General features: G+C 37.6%; 1 protein-coding gene across 1 annotated transcript in view; it reads right to left on the bottom strand.

Annotated features, from left to right (window-relative positions):
• Positions 1–1,147: 1,147 nt before the first annotated feature.
• LOC139963440 (uncharacterized) overlaps positions 1,148–27,010 on the bottom strand; it is a 38,612-nt gene continuing 12,749 nt past the window's right edge. Inside the window, exons 4-10 of the mRNA XM_071964207.1 lie at positions 19,991–20,199; positions 7,157–7,233; positions 4,898–4,950; positions 3,281–3,337; positions 2,598–2,675; positions 2,084–2,123; positions 1,148–1,590 (exon numbers count right to left, since the gene is read on the bottom strand). Coding sequence (XP_071820308.1) covers positions 2,085–2,123; positions 2,598–2,675; positions 3,281–3,337; positions 4,898–4,950; positions 7,157–7,233; positions 19,991–20,199 — 513 coding nt within the window. The 3' untranslated portion in view covers positions 1,148–1,590; position 2,084. The remainder of the gene's footprint in view (positions 1,591–2,083; positions 2,124–2,597; positions 2,676–3,280; positions 3,338–4,897; positions 4,951–7,156; positions 7,234–19,990; positions 20,200–27,010) is intronic.

The following is a 27,010-nucleotide window of genomic DNA, read 5'->3' as shown; positions in this document are numbered from 1 at the left end:
AATCAATATTGTGATGTTCATTCACACTTTGGCATGATAAGCATCTACTCTACATAGCAATACACACCTCCACCTAAAACAACACAACACACAATACATCTACACACCAAGTATGAGAAGTACCTATGATTCCTAAATTGAGATATCACGTTTAAATGTTTTCAGAATTTGACCTCTGGTGACCCCAGATAAACCTTAACCTACACCAATAACAACAGGATCCTTGTACTCAATATATATATGGCAAATCCATTATACCATGTATGAAAAGTATCCTTGCTTCCTAACTTGAGATATCGTGTTTACAAGGTTTTCAATATTTGACCTCTGGTGACCTCGGATGACCGTTCACCTTCACTACAAACAACAGACGTCCTTCACTTTATATAACACATCCGCATGATAAGTATGAGAAGCATCCATGCTTCCTATCGTGAGATATATTGTTTACAAGGTTTTCAGTGTTTCATCTCTGTTGACCTCAAAATACCTTTTTACCTTCACCAAAGACAACATAATTCTTCTACTCAATTTAACGCATACACATGCTAAGTATAAAAAGTATTCATACTTCCTATCATGAGATATCGTGTTTTCAATGTTTTCATTGACTTCTGGTGACCAACCTTTGACCTCCACCAAAACAATACGGTTCTTCCATTTAATATGGGGCATATATATGCCAAGTATGAAATATCAATGATTCCTACCTTGAGATATCGTGTTTAGAAGCTGGGTGCCACACACCCATACACACCCATACTTGTTATTGAAATAAAAAGTACGATGAATTGATAAAACTGTTGACGAGCTTGGTCTTTATCTCATTCTCAGTGGCGTAGGAAGGTACTTTTGAGTGGGGGGGCTGAAGACTGATGGCCGGCCTGGGGGAGGGGTCTAAGGGTCTTGGATTTTTTTTTTGCATTTCCAGGTGGCCTCAGATGCAATTTGGTGCAATATAGCACACTTCAACACCCACTCCATTTTGTAAAGAATTTTGCATTTTCACCTGGCTTTAGATGCAATTTGGTGCTTCAAATGATATTTTTTTCTCATTTAGAAATGAAAAAGGGGTTTTCTGACTTGCGGAGCGGGGGAGGGGCGGAACGATACTTCCGCCCCCCCCCCGTATTTTTCACTGGGGGGGCTGGCGCCCCCCAGCCCCCCCCCCCCCCTGGTTCCTACGCCCTTGCTCATTCTCATTAACCGCTGAGGATGATGTACAACTATTCAAATTAGAATGTGAGATATATCAGGAAATTGCAAGATTGGTATAACATGACATTTAAGAACGGTTTGAATATTGCGCAAAGGTAAATATAACCTCAGTTAGGAATGATACATAAATATGAGAAGGATCAAGGGAGATATTAAAGAATGAATCCTGCTATTTGCAATAATTTCTTGAGGTCGTAACCAACTCAATACCACTATGTGATCTTTACAAATTACAACATGTATGGAAGACCTTTACATGTAGTATTCGTCACATTGTTAGCAGCCACTGACGTCATAAACGTTCTGCCACTCAGCATGTGCCCCGGTCGAATCATTTGGATGGCATTACCGGACGATATCTCTAACGAAGAACTGAAAAAAAAACACGAGATACAAATGTGGTTATCTATTACTGTGCAATTACATATATTGATAATATATTGCTATAGCATATATACTGTTTTAGGCTTAATGTTGTTCTGCGATATTCTTATGCATGATGCGGATGCCACCTAATCTTCAGAAATCTTTCAATTCTTTTGTACCTATTATCTCATCATGTTAAACAAAACTATGACACATTTACCGGGAAGACAAGGGCGAGCAGGGTATTTATGATTGGTTACTTACTTATGAATATTCTACCTGATTAATTTTAATAATCTGCCTGTTAGGAAGTATTGTTGTCAGAAGCAGATACCGATATAATCCAGACAAATACTGATTCTAATATTCTTTACCATGATCACATGATTTGTCATCGGGGAAGCATTCTTGTATATATACAGGACTGATAATATCTTATTGCACATGTATCACATTAGGCAATCATCTTATAAACTGATATCTTAACCTTTAAACTCACCTCAAGATATGGTACATTTCTTTCTGGTCCTTTGACGATCCTAAACAAGGAAAGCAATGTATGTGTGAGAGTAACGTAAAGAGTTTGACCTCTTTTTTTGAGGGAGGGCGATGGGGAGGAGGGAGGATAAATTGTGTTTTTAATGCTAACGATTAATAAATTATTGAAATTGATGGGCAAGTTGAATGTGTCTTAGGGGGAGGGGGAGGGGTAGGGACGGATAAGGAGTTAAATGTTTGTTTATATACAATTAGTTTAATCAACACTATTAGTCACAAGAATAGCTGACAAGTGCATACCATAATGTCTTTATTTTACCCTTTTTTATTTCGATTAGGAAACAAGTAGATGACAGCTGTACTGGAAGAGTGAGTGGTATATAATCAGGACAGTCTTACTCTGTCATGATAACTCTGAAAATGTTTCAAGTTCAGTGTTAATTTACTGTATAATTATATGTTGGTTCCACATTACCATTGTTCATGACTGTGCGTGACATTGAGACGATTCTTACCTCTGCAGTTCTTGTCTGTTCATGTGGGGTCTCAGTCGCCATCACACCCGCCTGTCTTGAGGTTTCGCTATCTGAATCCTGAGAGAGGTCGAAAGATGCCATGATGAGCAGTCATCAGATAAATTAAGCTTCATTATTAACTTATAGGCAATGGCGTGATAACGAGGGCGGGGCGGAATGGGTCCCAAAATATATGCAACCTACACTTCCCCCTCCCCCCAGAAGAAAAGGAATTGCGAGAACTTGTTTTTAGAAAGGGGTTGCTTCCCCTCCCCCCTCCACCACATCCAACCTCCTAGAAAAACATTGAAACCCCATTCACAAAAATTCTGGCTATAGGCCCATTAAAATAAAATAATAACAAGAATGGTGTGTAGTAACAGCTTTCGTGTAGAGTTTTTTGTCTCTTCCTCATTTCGTGAAGTACGATGGGGAAGATCAAGAATATGTGGTGGATATGGATTACTTGCGCACATACCAGCACGCCCTCTCATTGAATTACTGGTGTTCTACTCAATTGGGGGGGGGGGTCGCTTAATTAAAACTAATATTACTGCTACGTCAAGTTGACTCGATCAAGAGTTTAAATTCACTTCACCATGATAATTAATTTTCAACGCTAAATTACTACGTATTAAAGATCGTGCACATTGCATTCTTACAATTAAAGTTCTTCTACTTACTTGTTGAGTCTTAGTTGCTGCTTCATCGAGCTGCTTGAAGTAGTCACTGTCCTCATGCTGTGAGAGGATGAATAGAGGATGAAAGATAATAAATATGAAGTTAACATCGCATTATAAATAACAAATGCAACAACATTGTTAGTTTGCTTAACAAATATCGCCTTGACATCCACAAAAGTGATATTTCATAATGCCATCCATGATCAAGAGAGGTTTATTTTTAGCCATGTTCTGAAAAAGAAGAAGATATTAAAGTAGTTAATTAAAAAGTGAATTTGCACAGACATATGGGAATCATTTATCGAGTCAAATTAGTTTTCATGTCTCCAAGAACAACCGCCGATTCCTTCTTGGTTTCCCTATTTCACAGAACATCTGACTAATATGAGTGAATCGAAGACCAAGATTAACAGATCAATGAATTTGTGTGCCGTCAATGAAACAAAATACAGTGTGTTTGGGAAACACGATTTCATCGGTATCCAACGTTCGATTTGATGTGATTTGACATCATTTCAACTTTATTATATCCCTGAGTGGGTAAATACATGCTCGCAATAGATAGGCCCTTTATAAAAAAAATATTACCTGAAAAAAGTAAAAATACACAAAAGGAAATAAAACATACAAGAAAGAACGGAAATGACAGAAAATGTCAAAAACAAGTAAAGCTAAAGAACTAAACAAATTGAAGTGATTGTTAACAGTTTTAATACTCTACGAGGTTTACTCTCTATTATACCGGTAAATAGCGAGAGTTTGGCTAGAATATTGCTTGGCATTTGCAGTTACTTCAAAATTATAAAATAAGCTTGTCACGAGGAATGGGTTAACATGTTGATGTTCTCGGAAATTGAAAATATAGATGTTAACGATGTCACGGATCGTTTAGATAATCAACAAAACAAACTGTTTGAAATGCGATTATTTAGAAGTGATTCAGTCACTCGAAATTTAAAAAAAAAAATCCTAAGTCAAAGAATCTGCTCTGTAATTACGAATTATCAGCCATTAATGAAACATCCGAAGTAAATATATTTAGGTACAGTTTCTCTCTAACAAACTTATTATGTATAAGCAATTAATAAATAAGAAATTGAGTCTGAAATATTTAAACAATCAACAGATGTTTGAAACAGCAACCTTAATACAGTATCCACTTGGATTCTAACCAGTGACCTCAGCAAACTGAACCATCCAGCCCTAAGATAGTGACCATCCATTTATAACATTTCCTATGATAAAGATTTAAGCCAGTCAGGGAGCAAATTAACATTTATATTAAGTTTCTATAGATATCACACACAGTCTTATATGTGACAAGTATTGATATCATATATCATAGAAAACCACAGCAGAGAACTGAACTGTATACTCTTAGCATGTATTAACAGTGCAAACAGTATTGGCAAATGAACAAACAGGATTTTTCTTAAATTAATTTTGACTTTTCAAATAGATCGATACTATATCCTTTAAAAGAGATATTTAATCCAACTCACATTAACTCATTAATAATCATAGTTCCAAAATTTAAGGAAAACGTAACACATAATATCTGCCGACAGCTGTAGTATATGAAGAAGAAAAATAACAGAAACATGTATGATATCTTACCTGCCATTCACCGGTCTGGATATTCAATCGATTACCTCTGTTATAGTGATACACTGAAGAACGAAATGAAAACAAGAGTTTGTCAGTCTGACAGATCCGGACTGACATCAAATACTAGACGAACTAGGCTGCTTTCCACAGACATATTCACATCAGCACATACCAATAGTAAAGGTGTTAGTACATTCCATAACACTAAACTTTGCCGTTGATTTACATTTAAATGTTCATTCTTGTCGAATGATGGTCATCCCGGGCTATGACCTGTTAATGCAGTTACTCATCCTCAATAGTAATACTTCATCCGTACAATGAAATTATTACTGCATGGTCAGTTCATAATTATTATGACGTCATAAATAGTATACCGATCACTATATAACTGATAAATGAATTAGCCCATAAAACACCGAGCTCATGGTAACCGGAAAGATTGCCGCAAGAAACAAAAAAGTGTTTATTACTATATCTTTGAAGAGAGAAATCATCTTTTTTAAATTAGATAGAAAATAGTACGTCGGTTAATTTGATTCAACAATTTTGAATATTTTGTTTCAATCGACGGTCGTCTTAGAGAATTAGACGTACTTTACTAAAATTATCTTTTTTTAAGTCGAGTTTTCAGTGCTATTCAATATGATGATTTCAATTAGCTTTGCAAAAAAAAAATAATAATAATTATGAACAACTGAAGTTAAATTTTAAAAGTTGCATTTTACATGCCCTTAGGCGTTCATTGAAAGTGTCTGGTATACGAAATGTTGAGGATCGAATCAATCCATTAATCGCTCTCTGAGTAACCTTCAGTTGGTGAAATATCTTTTTCGGTGTCTCAGTTTGTTCGATTACAATCTTATTTTCTTTTTTATTGTTCATAATACTCAATGTGTTTTTTTTTTTTTTTTTTGGGGGGGGGTACAAGTTCTGACCAACTTCAAAAATCTGTTTTTGTTGTGACTCTACTAATTTGTTCTTTAGTCAGCTCATTATTTAAATTCTTCAGCGACAACTAAGCGTTAGGCGTATTAGCCTGAATTAATGTGCTTTATCATTAAACTACACACTCACTATACTTATAAACACGTTCACATTAGAGTAGGTCAAAGGTATGTTTACATTGACTGATAGCAAGAACTGTAAAGAATAATAACGCATTTATATAAACAGGGAGAGCTGGGGAAGATCCCAAAACTTGATTCACTGATGTATCTGACGATTAAAATCTTAAAATAATAGTTTTGACAGATCTAATAAAGTGTGACAATAATCTCAGTAAAAATGACCGTTTGCACATATGTACTTTCTTAACAAATCGGAAAATGATCGCTGTCCGGAGAAACACAAACATTGTGAATAAAATTATGAAAAATATGAAAATTGCCATGTTTGTAAGATTTTGAAAACAAAACATAAAAAGTTGAATATTAATAATATTTGCAAAATGGCAATACCCTTTGTTGCGCTTAGTGTACATCTTGTCAAAATGGTAAGTTTATCGAATCCGTCAATTTGGAAGGATTGTATTCAGTGTGCCTAACGCTTCTCTTTTCATTTTGGGAGTTTTGCCGAAGAGGAAACAATACATATTTTACCTCCTTCCTCGGATAAAGTTAATCATGGGAAGGGGACTTTCTGAAACAAAGGAGGGGGCTGTTGACGTTTTGACGAAAAATACAGAGAATATGACACCATTATTTCTTCCCTTTTACCCATTTTCACGGATAGTTTCTCGTCAAACCGTTAGTATGCCTAATGTACAAACAGTAATTTTCAGCAGTAGTTACCGTTTTATAATATGTGTAACTGGTCAAAGTAATGCTCTTTGTAAGCTTTCGTACTCATTTTGGAGCCTACGAATAAGTCTTCATGATCTCCATACGTAGGTCCAATGAAGAAGGTTAGTCCGTTGCACTCACACGTAACATTCGACCTTAAATGTTATTATAATTTTAATATATAACCTGTCACACTACAATATCAGTTTCCCTTCTAATAGTATTTGTACTGCTACGAGCAAATAAATGCTACATTTGCAGAAACAAATTAAGATATAAAAAATAGATCGAGGCTGATGTGCAGTAGGGAATTATTATCAATAGGGAAAGTGTAGCGGGGTTGATATCTCTGTTCGTTATCTTTGGCTTTATACACGAAGGTGGACAAGCTTTGCTATTCAGAGCTGTTAATTTATATTTACTAACACCAGACCACCGATGAATTATCTCTAATTTCTTACTCAACTTCATTAATTACCAATACCTTTCACATTCCTTGATTTCAAAGACGATGGAATCAGTTCAATTGGAATAGAGCCTGGCAGATTTTGAACCACAATCCTGTGGAAAGAAGCAAAGTAATCATCATGTAAGGTGTACTATTTAAAAATAAAATCAACAAAAAATAAACAAATGACGATAGACAGCAAATAATAAGTAGTCCACATAAATTAAACAAACATATTACAAAAACAAATTTGGTCAGAACTTATGTATTTCTTATAAAAATCGTGTTTTAGGTTTCCTGTTTGTGTATAGAGGTTCCATTGTTGTACCACTTTTTTAGGTTTAGAGAAACAACCATACTTTTCAAAATTGGGAAGTACTGCCTAATCTAGTATACATACCATTATACCAGCTCATTAGATGCATATGACATGAACTTATACGTTTACAAGGTATTATAAACGTGTACGGTACAAATCATGTGTTATTTAATCCTTGTCTTTATGTCTGTTCTAACTTAACATACGCCTCGATTGTTAACATTTATGGTAACGTGGACTATTTCATTTGACAAAAAGAACAGCAAAATGCTACGTAACTTTGTAAAAAAACTAATTAAATGTAGACTGCACATCATTAGCTGCAAGTTTTGTTTTTAATTTTACACAGAAATACATATCGATGTTTCAATTTATACAAATTCAAAAAATGCAAAATCACTTCAAAAATTGTAATAGTTACTGAATGAGTCAAATTAAAAAATACAGCAATATATGGACGACTAGGCCAGCGCTGGGAATTTGACAACATCTTCGTGTTGACCATAAAAGAGTTTTCACAGAGGAGGATCCCCTTTTAAACTAGACATAATTGATGTACTTTCAAGACTCATCCGACTTGAAAGTTTCGATAGTAGGTGGCAGCAGATATGCAGTTCCCGTGCTAGCACAGTGTTAGAAAGATTTTAAATAGTGACGTATTTTGAACACAATCAACGTTATAGTCTCCATTTTCATTCATTCATTTATTTTGTTTTTGCACATAAATATTACATTGTGAATATGGCAATGTGAATCGGTTAGATGTTCATCTGTGCCTGTTTGTCCTGATCGAGTCACTATTTTGGAAACCTTATTGAACCATTTGCAGTATGTATCGTGTGAATTATTAATAAAGTTGGTTAGAGGAGTTAAATTTGCCAAATCACCCTTACCTATTTCTCATATAGAGCAGTGGATATTATGGAAGTAATATTGGTTACATATTTCATGGTTTGAAATTTCAGATCAGAGGTTGATTACTTATGCGCTAATTCTTTTTCACCCCGGAGTGAGAGTGGTTATAATAATAGGGTTATGTCATTTCTGTTGTTTTGGGGGACCGGTGGGTGGGGAGGAGAGAGGGGGATAGGGATTTAGTTATATAGGACCAGTCCCAAATATTGGAAACGGGTACTCGTCTCCGCAGTTCGGTCGGTCCCCGGGTGCGAATTTTTTTCCCCAAACAGGTTTGCAATTACGGAGTTTTCAGCCAATCAGATTGCTCGTGACGTCAGCATCAATAATGACCATCGCTTGACTTTGGATGTTGTTTGCTATGCTCTGAACCTCTAAGCTCAGACAGGTCAGGTCCCAGAGAGTAGTGTTATCATATTGAGGTAATTTTGATTATTTTAAGGGAGTATAAGATTCCAATTTCCAAGAATGCGCAAAACTGGGGGAGGGTGTTAAAAGCTTTAAAAAAAACACAATTTGATCAGCATATACCTGAAATGGACTCAAACTCATAAAATATGTGACTCTGTTTGACTGCTCAAAGTTTAGGTGGCCTGCTGTATCGTTGAGCTAGTAATATTTGAAGGTGCGTCAATTACGAGGGTGCGTCAATTATGAAGCCTTGACGGTACAGTATGATATATTTCCGTCACTGCACTGTGTACACAGTTATAATACACATATAGGCCTACAGCGCAAGTGTTATGTACCCCTGTGCGATGTTATCGATTAATGCCTTCATACAATTCTTCGATCATACAATACTAGTGTGCTCAATATGTCTAAACCAATTCCAAACACATCTACATATATTTACAAAAAGCTGCGGGTAACTTTGAACGGGTATATCTTCGTTGCAACGAATGGATGCAGACATTTTGATAACCTCGAAGTGAAGGTATGTATGTATGTATGTATGTATATGTGATCTTCCCGCAAGCAGGAACTCGCGAAAGAAGCCATGGAGGCTTGTAGACTCGCAAGCTGACCGAAGCCGAAGGTTTCTATTGTTATGACGTAACTTTTCCGACCAATCATGAGCGACTATTTACACACAATTGCAAACCTGTTTGGGAAAAAAAATCGCTCCCCGAGTACATGTTCATTACATATTCAACCTTAAACCCAGCTAGGCCGATACTATCACACAGTCCAAATGTTATACCAGGGAGTTGTTTTGGAACATAACAACTCCCTGGTTATACCGTACGCGTGATTTTTTTTCCCAGGATGGTTGTGGGTAATTACCATAAAGGAGGCGTGTCTCAAACAGTGCACATGTGCAGTAGGACTTCAGGAAAGTTTGGTATGACCTATGCACTGTACTATTGTTACAAATACATTACTGCTATATAAATACTGTACTGCTATTGTTACAAATACCGTACCATGCTTCGTACATCACACAACAACTTGGATATCGCGTGCATGCACTGTACTAGCCTAGCCTATATGACTTATTATAAGGCTAGTGCGAATCACACGTACTTCGACTGGATATGGGCATCGTATGGATATGGGCAGGAACAAAGACAGGAACAAAGACAGGAACAAAGACTGATGATTCTTTGGTACTTGCTTTAGAACGTAAGGAAAGTCCTTATGCAACAAATAACACCGGTCCTCACTCCTCAGGCTAAAAAGAATTCGAAATGCCCCAAAGTTGACAAAGGCCAACTTTACGGCCAAGTAGTTATTGTAACTAAGCAGATATTGTTAAGTATGTCAAAGATGTAATTTCAAACCAAAGATAAGGTTCCTCTAAGTCAGTTTATAGAAAACGTAAGAAATTCCATCACTGGTAACCCTAGCCTTTTGCGGAGAAATGATCTTGTACGGTCTTTTCACACGCGTACGTACACGGCCTAGATGTTTCCAGTGTTATATCAATTCACGTACGAACACTATGGTAAATAACCTCTGTTGCCATAGGAGCACAATTAGAATGGCGCTATTTACCTTTCCTTTTTGAGGATATCTGCCAGTATAGCGGCACGCCTACTTTATGTTAATTACCCACAACCATCCTGGGAAAAAAAATCACGCATACCGTACGTTTATACGCGATGCGGGTCATCAGTTACGCAATGGTAAGACTGTAAACAACTGTTCGTTTAAACGCGGTATTAATCTTGAGCAAGGCCTGTTCTTACTTTCCTCTGCGGCACTATGGCTAGCGCTCCAGGTCGCAGCTAATGATAGATTAGTTGGAAACTCCGTAGAGACTGTAATATCAATCACACTTTATTATTAAATGGTTGTGTCCATTGTATAGTTACAAGTCGTTGCTTGATTCTTTTAATGATTCTGTTATTTTTTGTGTGGGACCGTTCCACTAACTATGATTAAACGGAGGGGGAGGGGGGGGGTAGAGTCAACTTATGAGCTTAAGAGTCCCGTTCGCCCAAACTTGCCCAAAAAATAAATACTACAAAAACTTACTAATGAATTACAATTTATTAAGAAATGTTAAGGGACTAAGAATAGTTTGGTAACAGTTCAATCATTATAATTCTACAACTATTATGTTTGTAGTGCACGTTAGTACTAGTGTTCGACCGATTATCGGTTAGATAATCGGCATCGGGCCGATTATCAGACAATCGGTAAATAATCGGCATCGGCTAAATCCATTTCGCTACCGATTATTTATAACCGATTATTATACGTTTCACATAAAGGATTGTATTTTTTCCACGCTTTTGATTCACCACAACCACAACGGGAGAAAAATGTAGATCATTCGATTCAATGCTATTCATAGCCGGGAAAAGTGTGCTAATCTACCGTGTAACGGTATCGCAAGTCCCTCACGCGAGTTATACTAATGCTGTTCAATATACTATCCAATTTTAGCAGTTAACATCATACAGTATACCCGCGATAAGCTTAGGGTGACGACGTAATTATTTTTTTTCACTTCGCTTCTTGCATATCTAACAAAACCACCTGTTATCATGTTTAACGATTGATAAGAAAGATTTATTGTCTCGACTAAATATAAAAACCAAATTAATATACCTTTGAACCACTTTGGCCGTTTCACCGTAGGTGAAAACTGGAAAGTGAAAACAATAACATTAGGCTTTGTTCATTGTGAGTTCTACGTTCATTAGGCTAGTCTGGCTAGAGAACGGTTGAGCTTCATAATTGTTCAGTTTGAAAATGCGCCCAAGATTTTACAAATTGCATAACATGATGAAAATCAAGGCCCCAAATACTCCTAAATATCCCTTAACATGTTTGGCGACAGTCCTCAGTAGTTCTACTCCATCACAGTATTTTGTGATTAGGCAAACATTCTTACGCAAATTTTTGCGAAAAACCCGAAGCTACTTTGTTTCCTACCCGCATGTACCATATATACGTGCTAAAATGACACCCTTACAGTAACTAAACACCTTACCGCAACCGACTAAAAGCATGTCTGATTTCCAGCGACACGCGCGACAAAGTCAATGGGACTTTAGTGTGTGACTTCTCAATGGAGAAGCGCCATTGACTTATTGTGTATTATCGTTTGAAACAACGTTCGATCGGAAGTCGGCAATCATTGAAAACTTGAAGCAAACGTTCGGGATTGTTTTATTTTTCATAACAAAAGAAAACTTTTAGCAAACTTTTTATCCACTAAAGGGCCTGCATTAGAATATGTGTTAAAGTAAGTTGGCCGGACGTTTCGATCCTGCTAGGATCGAAACGTCAGGCCACCTTACTTGTACACATTATATTTCATATCAGATTATATATTTAGCTAACGAAATAACGAAAATTTTATTCCGTGCGATATACTTTTCACTTTATTTACGTTGGAGATGCAACACTGATAATGGTTATAATACCAGTTGTAAAAGCTTTCCTTAATTTCTTCTTTATTTTTCATTTCGTAGAAGCCAATGGCTACTATTTCTCCCCTTCTGTAGTCTGTACAGCACTTTCATTAAAGGGTGTGAAGACTCGCGCATAAAGAAACGTCTCATGCCGGTAATCTGACCTAGTTTGGAATAGCGTGTAACAGAAGTGTTATACACCACCATCGATCCCAGAAAATACACACACAGCTTGCTACCGTCGGTAAGTAGACACTAGTGTACAGTCAATACAAACAGCTATGGCCAATACCCACAACACAGTGTACATAGCAGTGACGGGCATCTCAAGTCTAGATACAAGATAGCAAGGTATCACGTTTTATAACTGTCTGCATTTTGTAGCGACAAGAAAAAAACTTCACTTGCAAGCAACGGAAAGTTTTTCAGAGCGGTTTGGGGCGAGCGAGTAGCTTAGATGTGCTGTGGCGGGATTGCAATATTGCAACTCCTCGTTATAAACGTACAACGCCCCATGTATGTATTACAGTGTTCGTTACCTGCTCCATTAATCTTTACTGTAAAACGTTAAGTCGTTCATTTACATCTTGATTGTTTTTGGCCTAGAAGTTGGTAATCATGCATAACACTAAATCATACTTAAGGCAGTTCAAAGAAAATGAGGAAATAATCGGTAATCGGCCATTTGTCACAGGAACTAATCGGTAATCGAAAATACCGATTATCATGTAATCGGTTGAACCCGAGTTTTACGGAAAAATACCACTTAATACCGCACTGCATAGCAGTTAATAATTCTTCGAACGACACCGTATAGTAGCTACACAAAAGTAGCCATCATAGCGTATTGAAACAGAGGGAAAATGGAGGCCGATCAATAAAATTACCAAGTCAACTGTGTTGTGGTGCGAGACTGCGGGTCCGCTAGATCGAAGGTCCGCTAGATCGAACATATAGGGTCCGCTAGACCGAAGATCCGCTAGATCGAAGGTTCGCTAGGTCGAGGGTCCGCTAGATCGAATATATAGGGTCCGCTAGACCGAAGGTCCGCTAGACAGAAGGTCCGCTAGACCGAAGGTCCGCTAGACAGAAGGTCCGCTAGATCGAAGGTCCGCTAGACCGAAGGTCCGCTAGATCGAAGGTCCGCTAGACCGAAAGGTCCGCTAGAAAGGCTATGTGGGGTGCCTTTACCGCTGCATAAAAAACAGAGTGCGCCCCCATTTCGCCAAAATCCATTTTCGCCCATAACTCGAAAATGCGACATGCTAGTAAGATGGTGATTTTTCATGTTACTCAGCATTAAATTCTGAGTCGGACTGTGCCAGGCGTACGGGCGCACAACATGGCGCACATTCTCCACCATGGGGATGCGCCCTTATTACCACTGCCGCTGGGGCCCAAGCCCTAATAGTAATGAAATATTTTTCCCATAGGTTTTCGGCTACGGGGAGTCGAATGGTGGGATCTTTAGGCCGATCAAAGCAATCCCTGAAAATATAGGGGCGATTTAATCACTGGGGACGCTATAGGGCGCCACACAGACGAGATTTCGAAAAACCGACTACGCCACCGTACTTGGGAGTAAGTCCCGCCTCGGATAGGACTCTGGCCCGTAGGCATTGGCCCGCAATAAGGGCCCGCAACATGTGCCCCCCATTTAAATACGCATAGGGGCGCCAATTAATTCACAATGGGCGCCATTTTTAGACATGCGCCATTTTGTTCCGGGTTGGGTCAGGTGATAGCCCCACCCCGGGTCACGCCCCCCACCCGATTGGGACCGACCCGACCCACCCCGGCCTCTTAGGGGTGGATTATAGTGGGGTAAGACACATGAACATGATGTACCCGAATAATGAACATGCTGAACCCAAAAGTGAACATGATGTACCCACCTAAGTGTCCTAAATAATATTATGAACATGATGTACCAAATAGTGAACATGATGTACACAATAATGGACATGATGTAAACATTAATGTACGTGTATGTAGTACATTATGTAAATGTACATGATGTACGATACAAAAATTCCCCCCCTCCCCAGGGGGTGCAATGGGGTGGGCGGTACATCGTTCGACCGAAAATTACTCTCTACAAATGCATCAGATTGCGTCATTTGGCGTCTAAAATACCAAAATTTCCCTGGGAAACATGCCCCCGGACTATAGTTAACTCGCGCCTCCGGCGCTCGTTGCACGTCGGCAAGTGCTGACAGGGGTGTAAATACGGGGTTGTGGGGGTGGGGTGGGGGAGACCCCATTCAAATCAGAAGTCGGTCACCAAGTGATTAAAGTCGGTCTCCAACCAGTGGCGCCGACTTCATCAACCTTCAGTTACAAGCCCACTAAGACTCCACTAGTTTCCAATAAGAAAAAGCAAAATTTTCGCGCGCACATTATATTCTCCCTAGCTTCCATCTGCTGAGGCCACGTCAGTAAAAGTCGGTCTCAAAGAAGCTCGTCGGTCTCAAAATGAATTGACCCCCCCCCCCCAACAAAAAAAAAAACTTGAAAATTGTCGCGTGTACGCCCCTCCACATGCACCCCGGGATTGTCACTTGTAAGATCAGAGATCAACTTTTAGTCCCCCCCCCCTTCCCCAAACTACGGCCCCTAGAACCGCGCCTGGTTATGCGGTGTCAATATTGTGCCATCTAACCGCCAAAAATCATGTATGATATTATCATAAATCCTCCTTACACATGGGAAGGGGCGCGGGGGAGGGAGCTCCCTTCCGAAGGGTTGTCAGGCAAAGTTTTAAAATTTCTAAAAAACGTGTACAAGCTATGATAGTTTCTTATAAGGGTTGGGGGAGGTCTGTTTCCTAGATCGTAACGATCAGGTTAAATGAATATAATTTGTAGAAATGACATAGTTCAGATGGTTGTATTGAAGGAATTTGAGTGCCATTTCTGCCATCTGGGGGTGTCCTAAAGCTCAAAATTTTCTTGTACGCTTCGCCCCAATCATGGTGGGGCTATATACGCTTAGATAGACGGTCCAACCAAATATGGACCCCCCCCCCCCTCTTCAAATTCCTGGATCCGCCTTTGCATACAGTATACACAAGTCGTAACGAAACAACACAGTTAACTCAACGGCAAATTCGTCGAAGGACGCTGATAAACACCAATGATCTATATACAAATGGATGGTGCTACAATAACTGAGCGATGCATTGTTTACATTTGAGTATGCATTTTACGTTGACTTGTATGTACAAAGGTATGTATGTATGTCAGAGAAACACTGTCTGTCGGTTCAACTAAAGCTTCTCGACCTCGAATGGAGGTATGAGCGAACGAAATATCACACGGCCATTCGCAGCGGTAAAGGCACCCCACATAGCCTTTCTAGCGGACCTTTCGGTCTAGCGGACCTTCGATCTAGCGGACCTTCGGTCTAGCGGACCTTCGATCTAGCGGACCTTCGGTCTAGCGGACCTTCGATCTAGCGGACCTTCGATCTAGCGGACCTTCGGTCTAGCGGACCCTATATATTCGATCTAGCGGACCTTCGACCTAGCGGACCTTCGATCTAGCGGATCTTCGGTTTAGCGGACCCTATATGTTCGATCTAGCGGACCTTCGGTCTAGCGGACCTTCGGTCTAGCGGACCTTCGGTCTAGCGGACCTTCGGTCTAGCGGACCCTATTTATTCGATCTAGCGGACCTTCGGTCTAGCGGGCCTTCGATCTAGCGAGCATCCCCCGTGGTGCGAATACGTTCAAACTGAACGTGTGTTAATGTAATTGGAGCATGCGAATTTCACTGTTATTGTCATACGCGAGGAACATAAGAAGCCGCAAAACCATGTGACAAAATATACAATTCCTACAATCGAAGCTGAGGGCTCAATTAATCAAAATTACAGTATGAAATGTATCCCGAAAGGTAATGGCGGCGGTATCGGTCCTACCTGTACAGAGCCGTATATAGTGATGGCCAGTGAGCGCTGAAATATCTCGACCAATCAGAAATCGTTATAGTTGGCCAAACTCTCTCTCTATACGGCTCTGTACCTGTACCCGCGTCATATTTTTCATGGGGTTCTACTCGTAATGAAATATACACGTTTGAGTAGTCGAATGGGAACTTTATTTCAGAATACGTGTGTTCCTTTATACGTCTTCTACCGTGCAAGCAGTTATTTTCGTTATAGATATATTTTAACTTTTGTTTTTATTTATAGGCAACTTACGTTTAAACATGAAAACATGATGGTACTAACCTTAAACGTTACCCATTTTAACATTTGGTACTAACCTTACCCAGGTACATGTACTATTGTACAGGGGGTTAACAATTTCTGTATTAAACACAACAGTTTAACATTTAAAGGCATTAACTACATCATATTTTCAACAGTTACTAATTTAATAGTACCAATTTTCAATTTTAATGTTCCTTTGATGATAACTTCATTCAACCTGTTGAATGTTTTTTGCAAACATGGATAAACAGTGCCAGACCCTACGGTTATTTTAGCAACCTTCTGAGAAATGACGGTCTAGCCGTCGCTGATCAAATAACGAAGTGTCGAGTACAGCATTTCTAAATGTTACCGTGTTGGGCGAATCCAACCGTAATAGTAACTACCGACTTTGCGTTATGCATGAATTGCCGACTTTGCAATCCACGACCCCTCTCACAATTTTGCAAGGTCGATATAAGAGTGTCTCCATAGTTTGGAGTGGTTGTTGCACTTGGTTCATTGAAGCCGATTTCCATGCAGGGTGGGGGGGGGGGGGGTGGGTCCTTCAGTAAATACAAGTTTAGCCGTGAAATAGTGCATTCTGACCGAGGCATAGTTAGGTCTATAAATTTGGCCTATAATAAGGTCACTTTACACACGCATGGTTATGCTAATAAATACACTTTTTGTGGGGTTCAACAATGTTGCGGTACGCTCACACAGCCCCTAGATCCGCGTCTGATGTCAAATACTTAACATATTATAAATTATATCATCACTGGGGATTATTATTCAACCGAGGTCCATGACTGAAAATGGTGGTTTGGTTACATATTTCACTCATTGTGCAATACACATAATAAAGATACAAAAACCATACAAATATAAATTAGAGAACATTATATCAAAATGGCTGCATCCTTCCCAAATTAATGGAGTACATTATATAAGAGCGCTTTATTAGGAGAATTAGTAGAAAACTAATTGTTATATTCTTACCGCTTGATTAATTTCAGTGTAGCACGTTTACACCTTTTAATGCCATGACAACCATCCAGTCGTACTAGACACGTGACATTCATCGGTACTGAAATCAATCAACACTAGTACACTGGCTCGTGTCATATCTATTATTATGCTAAATAGGTCTTTACAGTAGCTCCAGGTGTTTCACCCTTCATCTTAACTTCGCTTATTTTGTCTGAGAATTTCTTTATTGAATCAATGGTTTCTCTTTTAATGTATTGTGATTGACACAGACTAAAAGCTACATGTATAGGGTCGCTATTATATATGTACTGCTAAAGAACAGCAGATTTGGCTTACGTTGTTATACACGAACACGTGTGTTGTGTATATTTTACTGTGTAGAAAAGTAACGTTATGGAATTTACGGGGATTTTTAATTGTTCCATTAGATCTTTCTCTAAGAACTGAATAAATTTAAGAATATTCTGTGATGGTCATGTTTTGTGTAAAATATAAAACGACTTGAATAGTTATAATTGTACAATGAGAATGTTTGTAGAATCTATCTAACGCAATAATTTTGTTATCTTTTCTGGTCTTTTATGCTAAATGGTATTGAAATGAACTAAATGTGGGAACTGAGAGAAGAAAAGTTTAATGTTATATAGACGTTCTCGGTTGGAAGTTAACATGGGATATCGTTATTACATAGAGAAAGAATATTTTAATATTTAAGTCAGAAAACGTATGGTTTTTGTAGTGCATGCTATACATGTCGTTGTGTTAGTGTGTCTCGTGCTTCGGGTTTGGTATTTACAGTGGAACGATATGCACCAAACGTAGCTGACCAACATAGCAAATAAACTCACGGGTAGCAATTTCAAAAGTGCAATTATCGTTCATGTCATAATAAGAGCGGATTGGAGGTGATGTCAATTGGGGGGGGGGGGGAGGGGTGGAAAGTGAAAGGGCTGTGGGCGGAGTAGGGGTGGAGATTAAGATTGGCTAAAAGGCAATGAGTAATATATTACGCTGTGCGTAAACACTTAAAATTTGATAAGGTTTGTTAGAATGAGAAAATAAATATATTCAAGTAGTAGCGAAGCCTGAGTGTCTACCTGTATAACTACAATGTATACAATAGTATTTAATATTAGAGCTGGTGGTGATTCTTAACCAGTGAGTGTAACAGAAAGATGATCAGATACGGTTAGAGTTGGTTTAAGAAACAAAAGAGGAATGAGGGGTGCAAAAGGGTCACCCGCTGCGATGGGTGGGGGGAGGGGGTAATTTAACGTTTGTGTATAGTCAACGCGGGCGGGAATTTAAATTGCTTCACGATTTCAAGAAAGTGTAAATTACTACAAAAGGCTTTGCATTTTGCGATAAATACTAAACATTACTTAAGCAATAATCAAGTCTTATTTCCTCGTTTTATACTGTTTTTAGATAAAATTACTGAAGAATCTTACTTTGGAAATATCAACTGTCCAATGTTGACATCCAAATCTGGGTTTTTAATGAAAAGTTCTACTTGTAACGCAGTGATGTGATTATTTATTTCATTCACTGAAATTTTAGAGTTTAAATAATATTATTTTATTAAAAATTCTGTATATTAAACTTCTTTAACAGTAGTCTTTTTAATCATATTTACATTTTTTTCCCAATAAATTTTTGTAACAACTATATTTACAATTATCCGTATATTGATCAATGTATTTTTTCTTGTAAATACTGTTCTATGACTTTAAAATTACTTTCATATTGACTAATTGATTGCAGATTGTTTCTTATAAATAATTTAAACATTTTGTTCAGTTTTCTTCTTAAACCTGTCATAAATTAATGCGACGAAGATTTCTAATATTAATATTAATATTTTTGTCTACTATTTCTTTTTAAATATTTTCCTCTATTAATTTATTTTTTAATGTAACTAATTCTCTTTTAGTAGTAAACACTTAACTTTTTCTTGAGTTGTCAGTGAAAAAGCTTTCATATCAACCCATAATTTTATTGAATTCATTTTGAATCAATATTTCCTTTTTTATTTGGTCTAAAAATCTTTTCTAATGATATATTGCACACATTTTTAAACTTTTTTGAGTTTTCAATTGGGCGATTTAAGTTATTATTTCCAAAATTTAAAATAAAACCATTAGAAATGGTCACAACTTTCATTAGAAATTAACTCAAATCCGGTTGCGTTTGTTTTCTCTCTTATTTTGTATCCAAATTAACAATTTTGTCACTTTAAGACTCACCCCTTCATAAAAAAATATAAAAAAATAAGATAAATTACGACAAGAACACCGCTGTAACCCCTTAAGTCACCCCGGGCCAACACCGATTTTAATAATCCCCAAATTAATCCACTTTATCTTGTTTCATTTATCGCAACATCCTATATATTTCCTTTAACGATGGCCTAATTTATTCAAATAAATCCACTTAAACTAATTAAATCCAATCCTTGACATTAAAATACAGCAGATTTTACATTCTATATTGTTAGTTTAATAATGATAACTTTAATAATTAATTTAATGCCCTGTTTAACTGTTATGATGATTCTAACATCTACACCGGAATACTTACCTCAGCTCCTTCAAGCTTGTACACTGTGAGGAGTAAGACAAGATGGCCGCCAACTCTTCATTAGTTAGTCTCCTGTTGTTGTCATAGATCCACAGCTTCTGGAGAGAACTCAGGATAGAGAGAGAGAGACCAGACTGAAGGATAAGGTTCAGACCAGACTCATCAACTCTAGGAGAGCAGCCTACTAGATTCACACGGGAGATAGGAATCTAGAATGAAAGAATAGAGTTACTGATAATAGAGTAGATAGAGATAAATAGATTGGATTAGGTTACGATTAGAATAATTATTAGGATGTTTATAAATGATAAAAAAGAAATAAAGAAAAATGGAAGAGATTATAAGCGATGAATTTTACGGACGTTAAGGTTGTGTTTATGTAATTTTGTATGTAGGAATGAATTTAGCGAACGGAAATTAAAGTCGTTGATTTTGAAAGAATTTATAAACTAGAAACAGGAATAAATGTATTATTTTAATAAAGAAAAATGGAGTAGGAGTTTGGAAACAGAGAATTATTACGTCTATTTGATGGGTGAAAACTAAAAATATGTAGCCTTGAATAACAAATGTAGACAAAAATATTTGGTCGTAGATAGAATTAGTAAGATTTGTATGTATTTGACTTTTAGTTTATTTAAGGAGACAGGGGTACTGAGTTTGATAAAATAAACCTACATAATTATTTATGGATTATATAGTTTAATATTTAATAAATACAACTTTTTAAAAGAGTCATTTGGAATTTAAATCTATTTATATTTAAAGCAAGACTGACAGCATCATTATTTGCAGAAGGAATTATTCCAATGATTTATAGAATATTATATGTATTGTTCATTTAGTTTTCTATCAGGAAATATCAATGAAAATTATCAGCATGGACTTAACTAATTTGATAAACTTTTATGAGGAGAATGAGTATAAAGTTAATGAAAACGTTACAAATGAAACTAATTTTGTTTCAAGAGTTTGAAGGATATTATTTTAGATTAAATCTTTCATTAATTAAAAACCTAATATTCACTATTGATAATCTTGAGTTTTATTAATGTTCTATTTGAAAGAGCAAATAATGATAGATTGAATTTAGTTTCAACTTTGTTGATTTGAAATAACTTTACCTCTAATGAATAGACAAAGAGAATTGTTTTATAAAGATAACAAGATCTCCATCTTGTTTTCGTTTGCTTTAATTTTTATTTTAAAGAAAGAAACATTTGAAGTGATGATCTTTAAAGAGAATTTTCAAAAATACTAATTGGGTTGGTTACAAAAAGTCAAAGTTAAAAAAAACTTTGTAGGTTTTAGGTTATCAATTCTATTTTAAGCATATGGAGTGACTTTTTGTCATTTTTCTTAGTAATAGGTCTACCAGCTCTTGACATCAGAAGGTTGGAGGAATAATTTACAATATTTACTTAATTCAAGCATTTCAACTTTTGGCACTAGCTATAAAGAAGCTACTTTTAATATTCATAAACAGGTTGACCATGTAGTTTAACTTGATATCCTTTGTAATCCTGTTGAATGTTTTAGCCTACCAAAGATACATTCCATTAACATAGCTGCAGTGTTGGTTTCACTAAGAAAAACGTAGGCCTTATATGCAGCCATTTTAGCGGAAGAAATGCTCACTGTTTGCTTGTGAAAAAGAGTTTGGTCGAATTTCACTTTTATTTGGTTTTCTTTGGAACTGACATCGTACTCAATTTTAGTGGTGAAAAAATACACACACGGTTCTGTCATTAGCCAGAACAAGTTACATAGAAGGTGGCGCAATTTTCAAATTAGTGATTCATTCAATGCAATTTAAAGAAAAGTGATGGCGCATTTTCAAATTAAATGTTTATGCAAAACAAACGTCTCAGCGTTATTTGCTAACTTGACATAATTGTAAAGCTATTTATTTTTTTCTAATAAATTCAATGCATCGTGCTTCCTGACAAAACCTGTGTATGATACCTATTTCACTAATACTGCTTTTGATATTTTTTATTCAATGGGAGTATTATTTTGGATGCGGTTGTGACAGATGATATTGGATTGTTTAAGTTCTTATGGTTGTTTCGAATTTGCCTCTAAAGTTGCAATTAACGAAATATCTTCCGGTGATGATAGGTTGAAAAAGGGGAAGGAAACCACTCTTCTTAAACTATCTTCATAATTATCTGATCAACTGACTTCCTAGAACATAGTATTAGTCCATTACATAGACCTGAGTATAGCTTCGTGAAAGTTTGTTCAGTGTTATTTTAGGACGAATATCACACGGCTTTTGAAATGTTATCACAGGTTAGGCTAGACCTATTGTGCTGTTTATGAAATCATAATTAATACTATAGCAAACTTGTTTATGTTTTCATTGTAATTAGAAGTGCCCCATTAATTTTCGTTTATATAAAAAATACATCTTTTAAAGTTTGCTTTTCATCTTCTTTGCATTTTCTATTTGAATTTTTGTTTGTAAAACAATATCGACCACATTATGTGTTTTTGGCAAATTTCAGTTCATTTTTGAGGAAAGGTCATCAGGTTCTAAATTTGTGACAAGTCGGTCCTTAACATTAACTGTTTCTATTCTTATGTAAAGAGTTCTAACTCATTGAGATATAATCTGATATTGGGTAAAATCTTCCTTAGGCTAGGCTACATCTCAAGTGTAATTGTCCTTGGCCTATAGCCTGTCATTCAATAGCTCTAGGCATAGATCTAAGTTAAACTACCAAGCATATACTACTATATGTACCTTTACCTTCAAAATATCTTACCATTAAACAAACGATTCTCTTAGCTAATTACCTTTTCTCCAATATTTAAATCGCGATTGTTTACACAAAAGTGAATGAAACGACGACAAAATCCGACAAAGAATATCAACTGGTTCAACGACCAATGTAATACTGAATAAAGATCGACTGCAGTGCTGGTATGTATTTCATTATTACTGTATAAACAGATCCACCTGTACAGGTGTTCCTACATTGTCTGAATCTCTTTGGCGCCAAATATTTCTTCGTCGCACGACATTGCTGAAGTATTACAAGTAAAACTATGAATATGCATCAGACGTGTTACGCCATATAAGACCGCGAACTTTATGTATCAAGCTAAGTATATTGTTATCTCATTGGATAATATGGTGTCGTGTGGTCACTACCATATCCAGTGGCGTAGCTAGGATTTTTTCAGTGGGGGGCCATGGGGGGCTGTTCTTTCTTGTGGGGGGCGGGTTACTATCTGAGCGGAGCGCCACCTTGGTTGGCGCGGAGCGTACAGAGAAAATTTGAGATTTCAGCACCCCCCAGATCGCAGGAGATGGCACCTGTGAGGCAAAATAGCAACCAAAAAGATGTGCAACTTTGGTGACAGAAATGCAAATTTTTTTTTCTCTCTTTCATGCTGACTGGCCTTGCCAACTCAGCCAGACTTTTAACTTGAGTGAAGTTGACATCAAAGGCGTACGGGACCATTTCAGTTTGGGGGGGGGGCAGAACTTTTTGTGCCCGAAAGTTCCCGTGACACTATCTAAGCGGAGCGCCACCATCGGTTGGCGCGTAGCGAACAAGAAAATTTTTGGCACACAATGCCTCTCAGATTGCCGGAAACGGCACTTCTGAGGCCTTGCAAGTTGCATCTAAACATTCTTTATTTTATAATCTCACGTTTTAGAAATTTACATTTGGTAAATTAGAAGAAGAAAATATGGTAACATCACTTTGAAGGGGAAAAATGGGACAGCATATTTTTTAAGCTGCTATATTTAGTTAGTTTAGTTATTTAGTTTATTATTTTAACACAGTACTCAGCTACCCCCAGAAAAACATTGTTCAACGACACGTAGGCGGGATAATGTCGCTGTGTCGGGTGAGACTGCAATTTTTCTCACAAAAAAGTATAAAATATAACAAAGAATATGATAAACATGTACTTCTAGGCTTGTAGACACTCCCCCTCCCCCACCATCCATGAAAAGAAAATGTTTCTTTTATACACTCATGTCGGGGATATCCAGGTCAAGGGCGGCGGAAGCACTTTTAATCTGGGGGGGGGGGCACCGACATCAAAGGGCACTTTGCAGAAATTCGATTGGAATGATGCAGCGTTATATTCAGTACCCTTTATAACTCTTATTGTATTATCTTATTTGTGTATACACATCACTCCATCAACGTCCCCCCCCCCCCCCCTCAAATATGCATACTAGCACTGCAATATCCAATGCGCAAATTGGGAAACAAGGAACAAGTTTTCTTTTGAGACAAAATGAGGTGAAATCATGCTAGTTGCTAATGTAGGAATCTTCCGAATTAGAGTTTTTTTCTTGTTAATATCTTAACAAATTTTTTCCATTCGAAAATGATTTGAGTTTGACTCACAGAAATTCGTAAAAAGTCACGGGCTTAGCCAGGATTTGCAAAGTTGTATGCACGGCTATCTGAGCGGAGCGCCACCATCGGTTGGCGCGGAGCGTACTTTTAAAAAATTTTTGGTTTTACAAACCCCTCAGATGGCCGGAAACGGCCCTTCCCGAGTGTTCATTCTGGTTCCCTGGCCTCTTATTGCTAACTTGAGGCACCTCAATTTTTATGTAGAAAAAAGGCACATTTCTAACCTGAGGAAAAGTGGGGGAGGGGCACGTGCCCCCTTTTCCCCCCCGGTTCCGCCGCCCTTGGTCCAGGTATACAATTGACTAGTTAGAAGAAAAAAAATTGATCGTGCAAAAAGCGTGGTAGCCCAGATGAACTGCGCTTACGGTGGTGTTACACGGAAATATTCGGGCATCATGATGCTAAATAAAGAAAATCATGGAATTGTCGGGCAAAAATTTGAAAAAGATTCGGGCAAGCTACTGCATATTTATATATATATTTATATATATATATATATATATATATATATATATATATATATATATATATATATATATTTCCAGAGGAGAAGAAATTCGGGCAAAAGTCCTGAAAAATTCGGGCAGCCTAAGAGGAGAAAAAAAAAATATATATATATATATATATATATATATTTTTTTTTTATTTTTTTCTCCTCTTAGGCTGCCCGAATTTTTCAGGACTTTTGCCCGAATTTCTTGTCCTCTGGAAATTTAGGGGGCAGTCTGCCCCCCCCCCCTGCACCCCCCGCCTCGTACGCCTATGGTTGGCATCATTTGTTGTTTCAAGGTGTCAAGGCCTTTCTCCCAACTCAAACCCCTGTGGGCTACCGGTAGGTTTGCAGGAAATGCCCACATGTGGACTTAAATAGCATTAGAGGAAGGGGATGGAAGACTAACACGCATCGATGTTTCGGTAATGGTCCACATTGGTGGCTCGGTGCTAATTAGGCCATTTATTGGGTTTCTTGAGGCAGCTGTCATCAGAATCTGGGTTTTTGTGCCAATCGATGACCGATAACATGTATTGGTAGATATCGATATCGCGCAGCACATGCACAAGGTTCGTGGTGTATGGTCGCAACCGTCGCATCGACCATTGCCATGCCATGCTGTATGACCATTCTCATGATTACTACAGATATTGTATTATTCTTATTCTGCCAGATGCAGACGAGAAAATTGTGTAACTCTATTTCCCAAAATATTGAACAAAAAATATTAGTGAATCCCACTGATGAGTTTTTTTTTTTTTTTTTTACAATTTTTTTTTACATTTTTTTACCCCATTCCCAGTGGGGGGGGCCAGTGGGGGGGCCAGCCGATTTCATGGGGGGCCCCGGCCCCCCAGGCCCCCCCCCCCGTAGCTACGCCACTGACCATATCGTCGGTAGGCCTACATGCAAGAAACGTAAAGGAGATAAAATCTCATTCGACGGTTTTACGCAAAGCCTGTATGTCAGTGGCGGCGCCAGAAATTACCGGAGGGGGAGGGGTAAGCAAACAGTGTGAGGTGAAAAATACGCACCTGTACAAGGTGCACTTTGTGGGAAAATTTAGGGGCTATGAAACATATTTAACCCCCCCCCCCCAATCAAAACTTCATTGGTTAACCAAAATTGAATTGATAAATATTTTAATGTCATATAACCAGCGTCGTCATTTCACCAAATTTCAAGAGGGATGTTGATTTTTTGGAAACCGACTTACCGGCTATCTGGATAATGGTCGAAAAATAAGGGCTAAGCGTTCTCAAATAGTCCTTGTTCCTTCGTTGCTAGTTTAAAACACAAATTACATGGGGGAGGGATATTCAGTTTCTATGGTATTAATTTCAAAGCAACGGCGGGATCCGGTAGGGGCGTAGCCTTCGAAAGTTGTTGGAATTTGAGGTATTTCTTGTTCTCTCGTAGCTAATTCAAAGAACAAAGGGACATTTCAGAGAGAGAGGGATTTAATTATTGTTGAATGTTTTCGAATTGCGGAAGCTGTGTTTCTGTGCTATGATATAGTTAGACATTATTTCAGGAAAGAAAGCTGAAATGAAAGAGGGCCGATTACAAGCTGGATACTTCCTGTAGCCTTATCTGACTGCATGACGTCACCAATTGTAAATAAATATTTCACGCTGGAACAAGTTTTCGCTCTTTCGGGTTTACATCGAGAGGAGAAGGGAAGCAAGCTAAATCTGTCGAGCAACACGCAATTACAAAGTTAAAATTTTTATCCAAATCATGTTTGATGATGTGTGATGGTTTGATATGACCACAATCGAGAAAAATGGATAGGTCGTTTATCATTTATAATTGCTAACTTTTCAAGACATTCAAATAAATTTTTTTTTTAAAGAATGCCCCTCCAACTGTTAAGTTTGTCAGATCACAAAGACATATCTAATTGTTAATTTCAGTCAATAGACTGGTGGACATTAGGCTTGACAAATTCCTAAAGCTTCTTTGATATTTACCATGATTTGTAGCAAGTTATGTATCGGTTATTTGAGAAACTTTGTGAAACAATTCAACATGCTATTTCAGACCATAACTGCTACACGTGACCTTCACTTCTATAGAAAGTCATCGGTGCATTTCATTTCCACATGTTATATATAATTTGGTACTCCCAATACC

Source organism: Apostichopus japonicus, chromosome 22 (genome assembly GCF_037975245.1).
Source record: "Apostichopus japonicus isolate 1M-3 chromosome 22, ASM3797524v1, whole genome shotgun sequence".
NCBI classification, from domain to species: domain Eukaryota; kingdom Metazoa; phylum Echinodermata; class Holothuroidea; order Aspidochirotida; family Stichopodidae; genus Apostichopus; species Apostichopus japonicus.
This window is presented reverse-complemented; position numbering and strand designations above follow the sequence as displayed.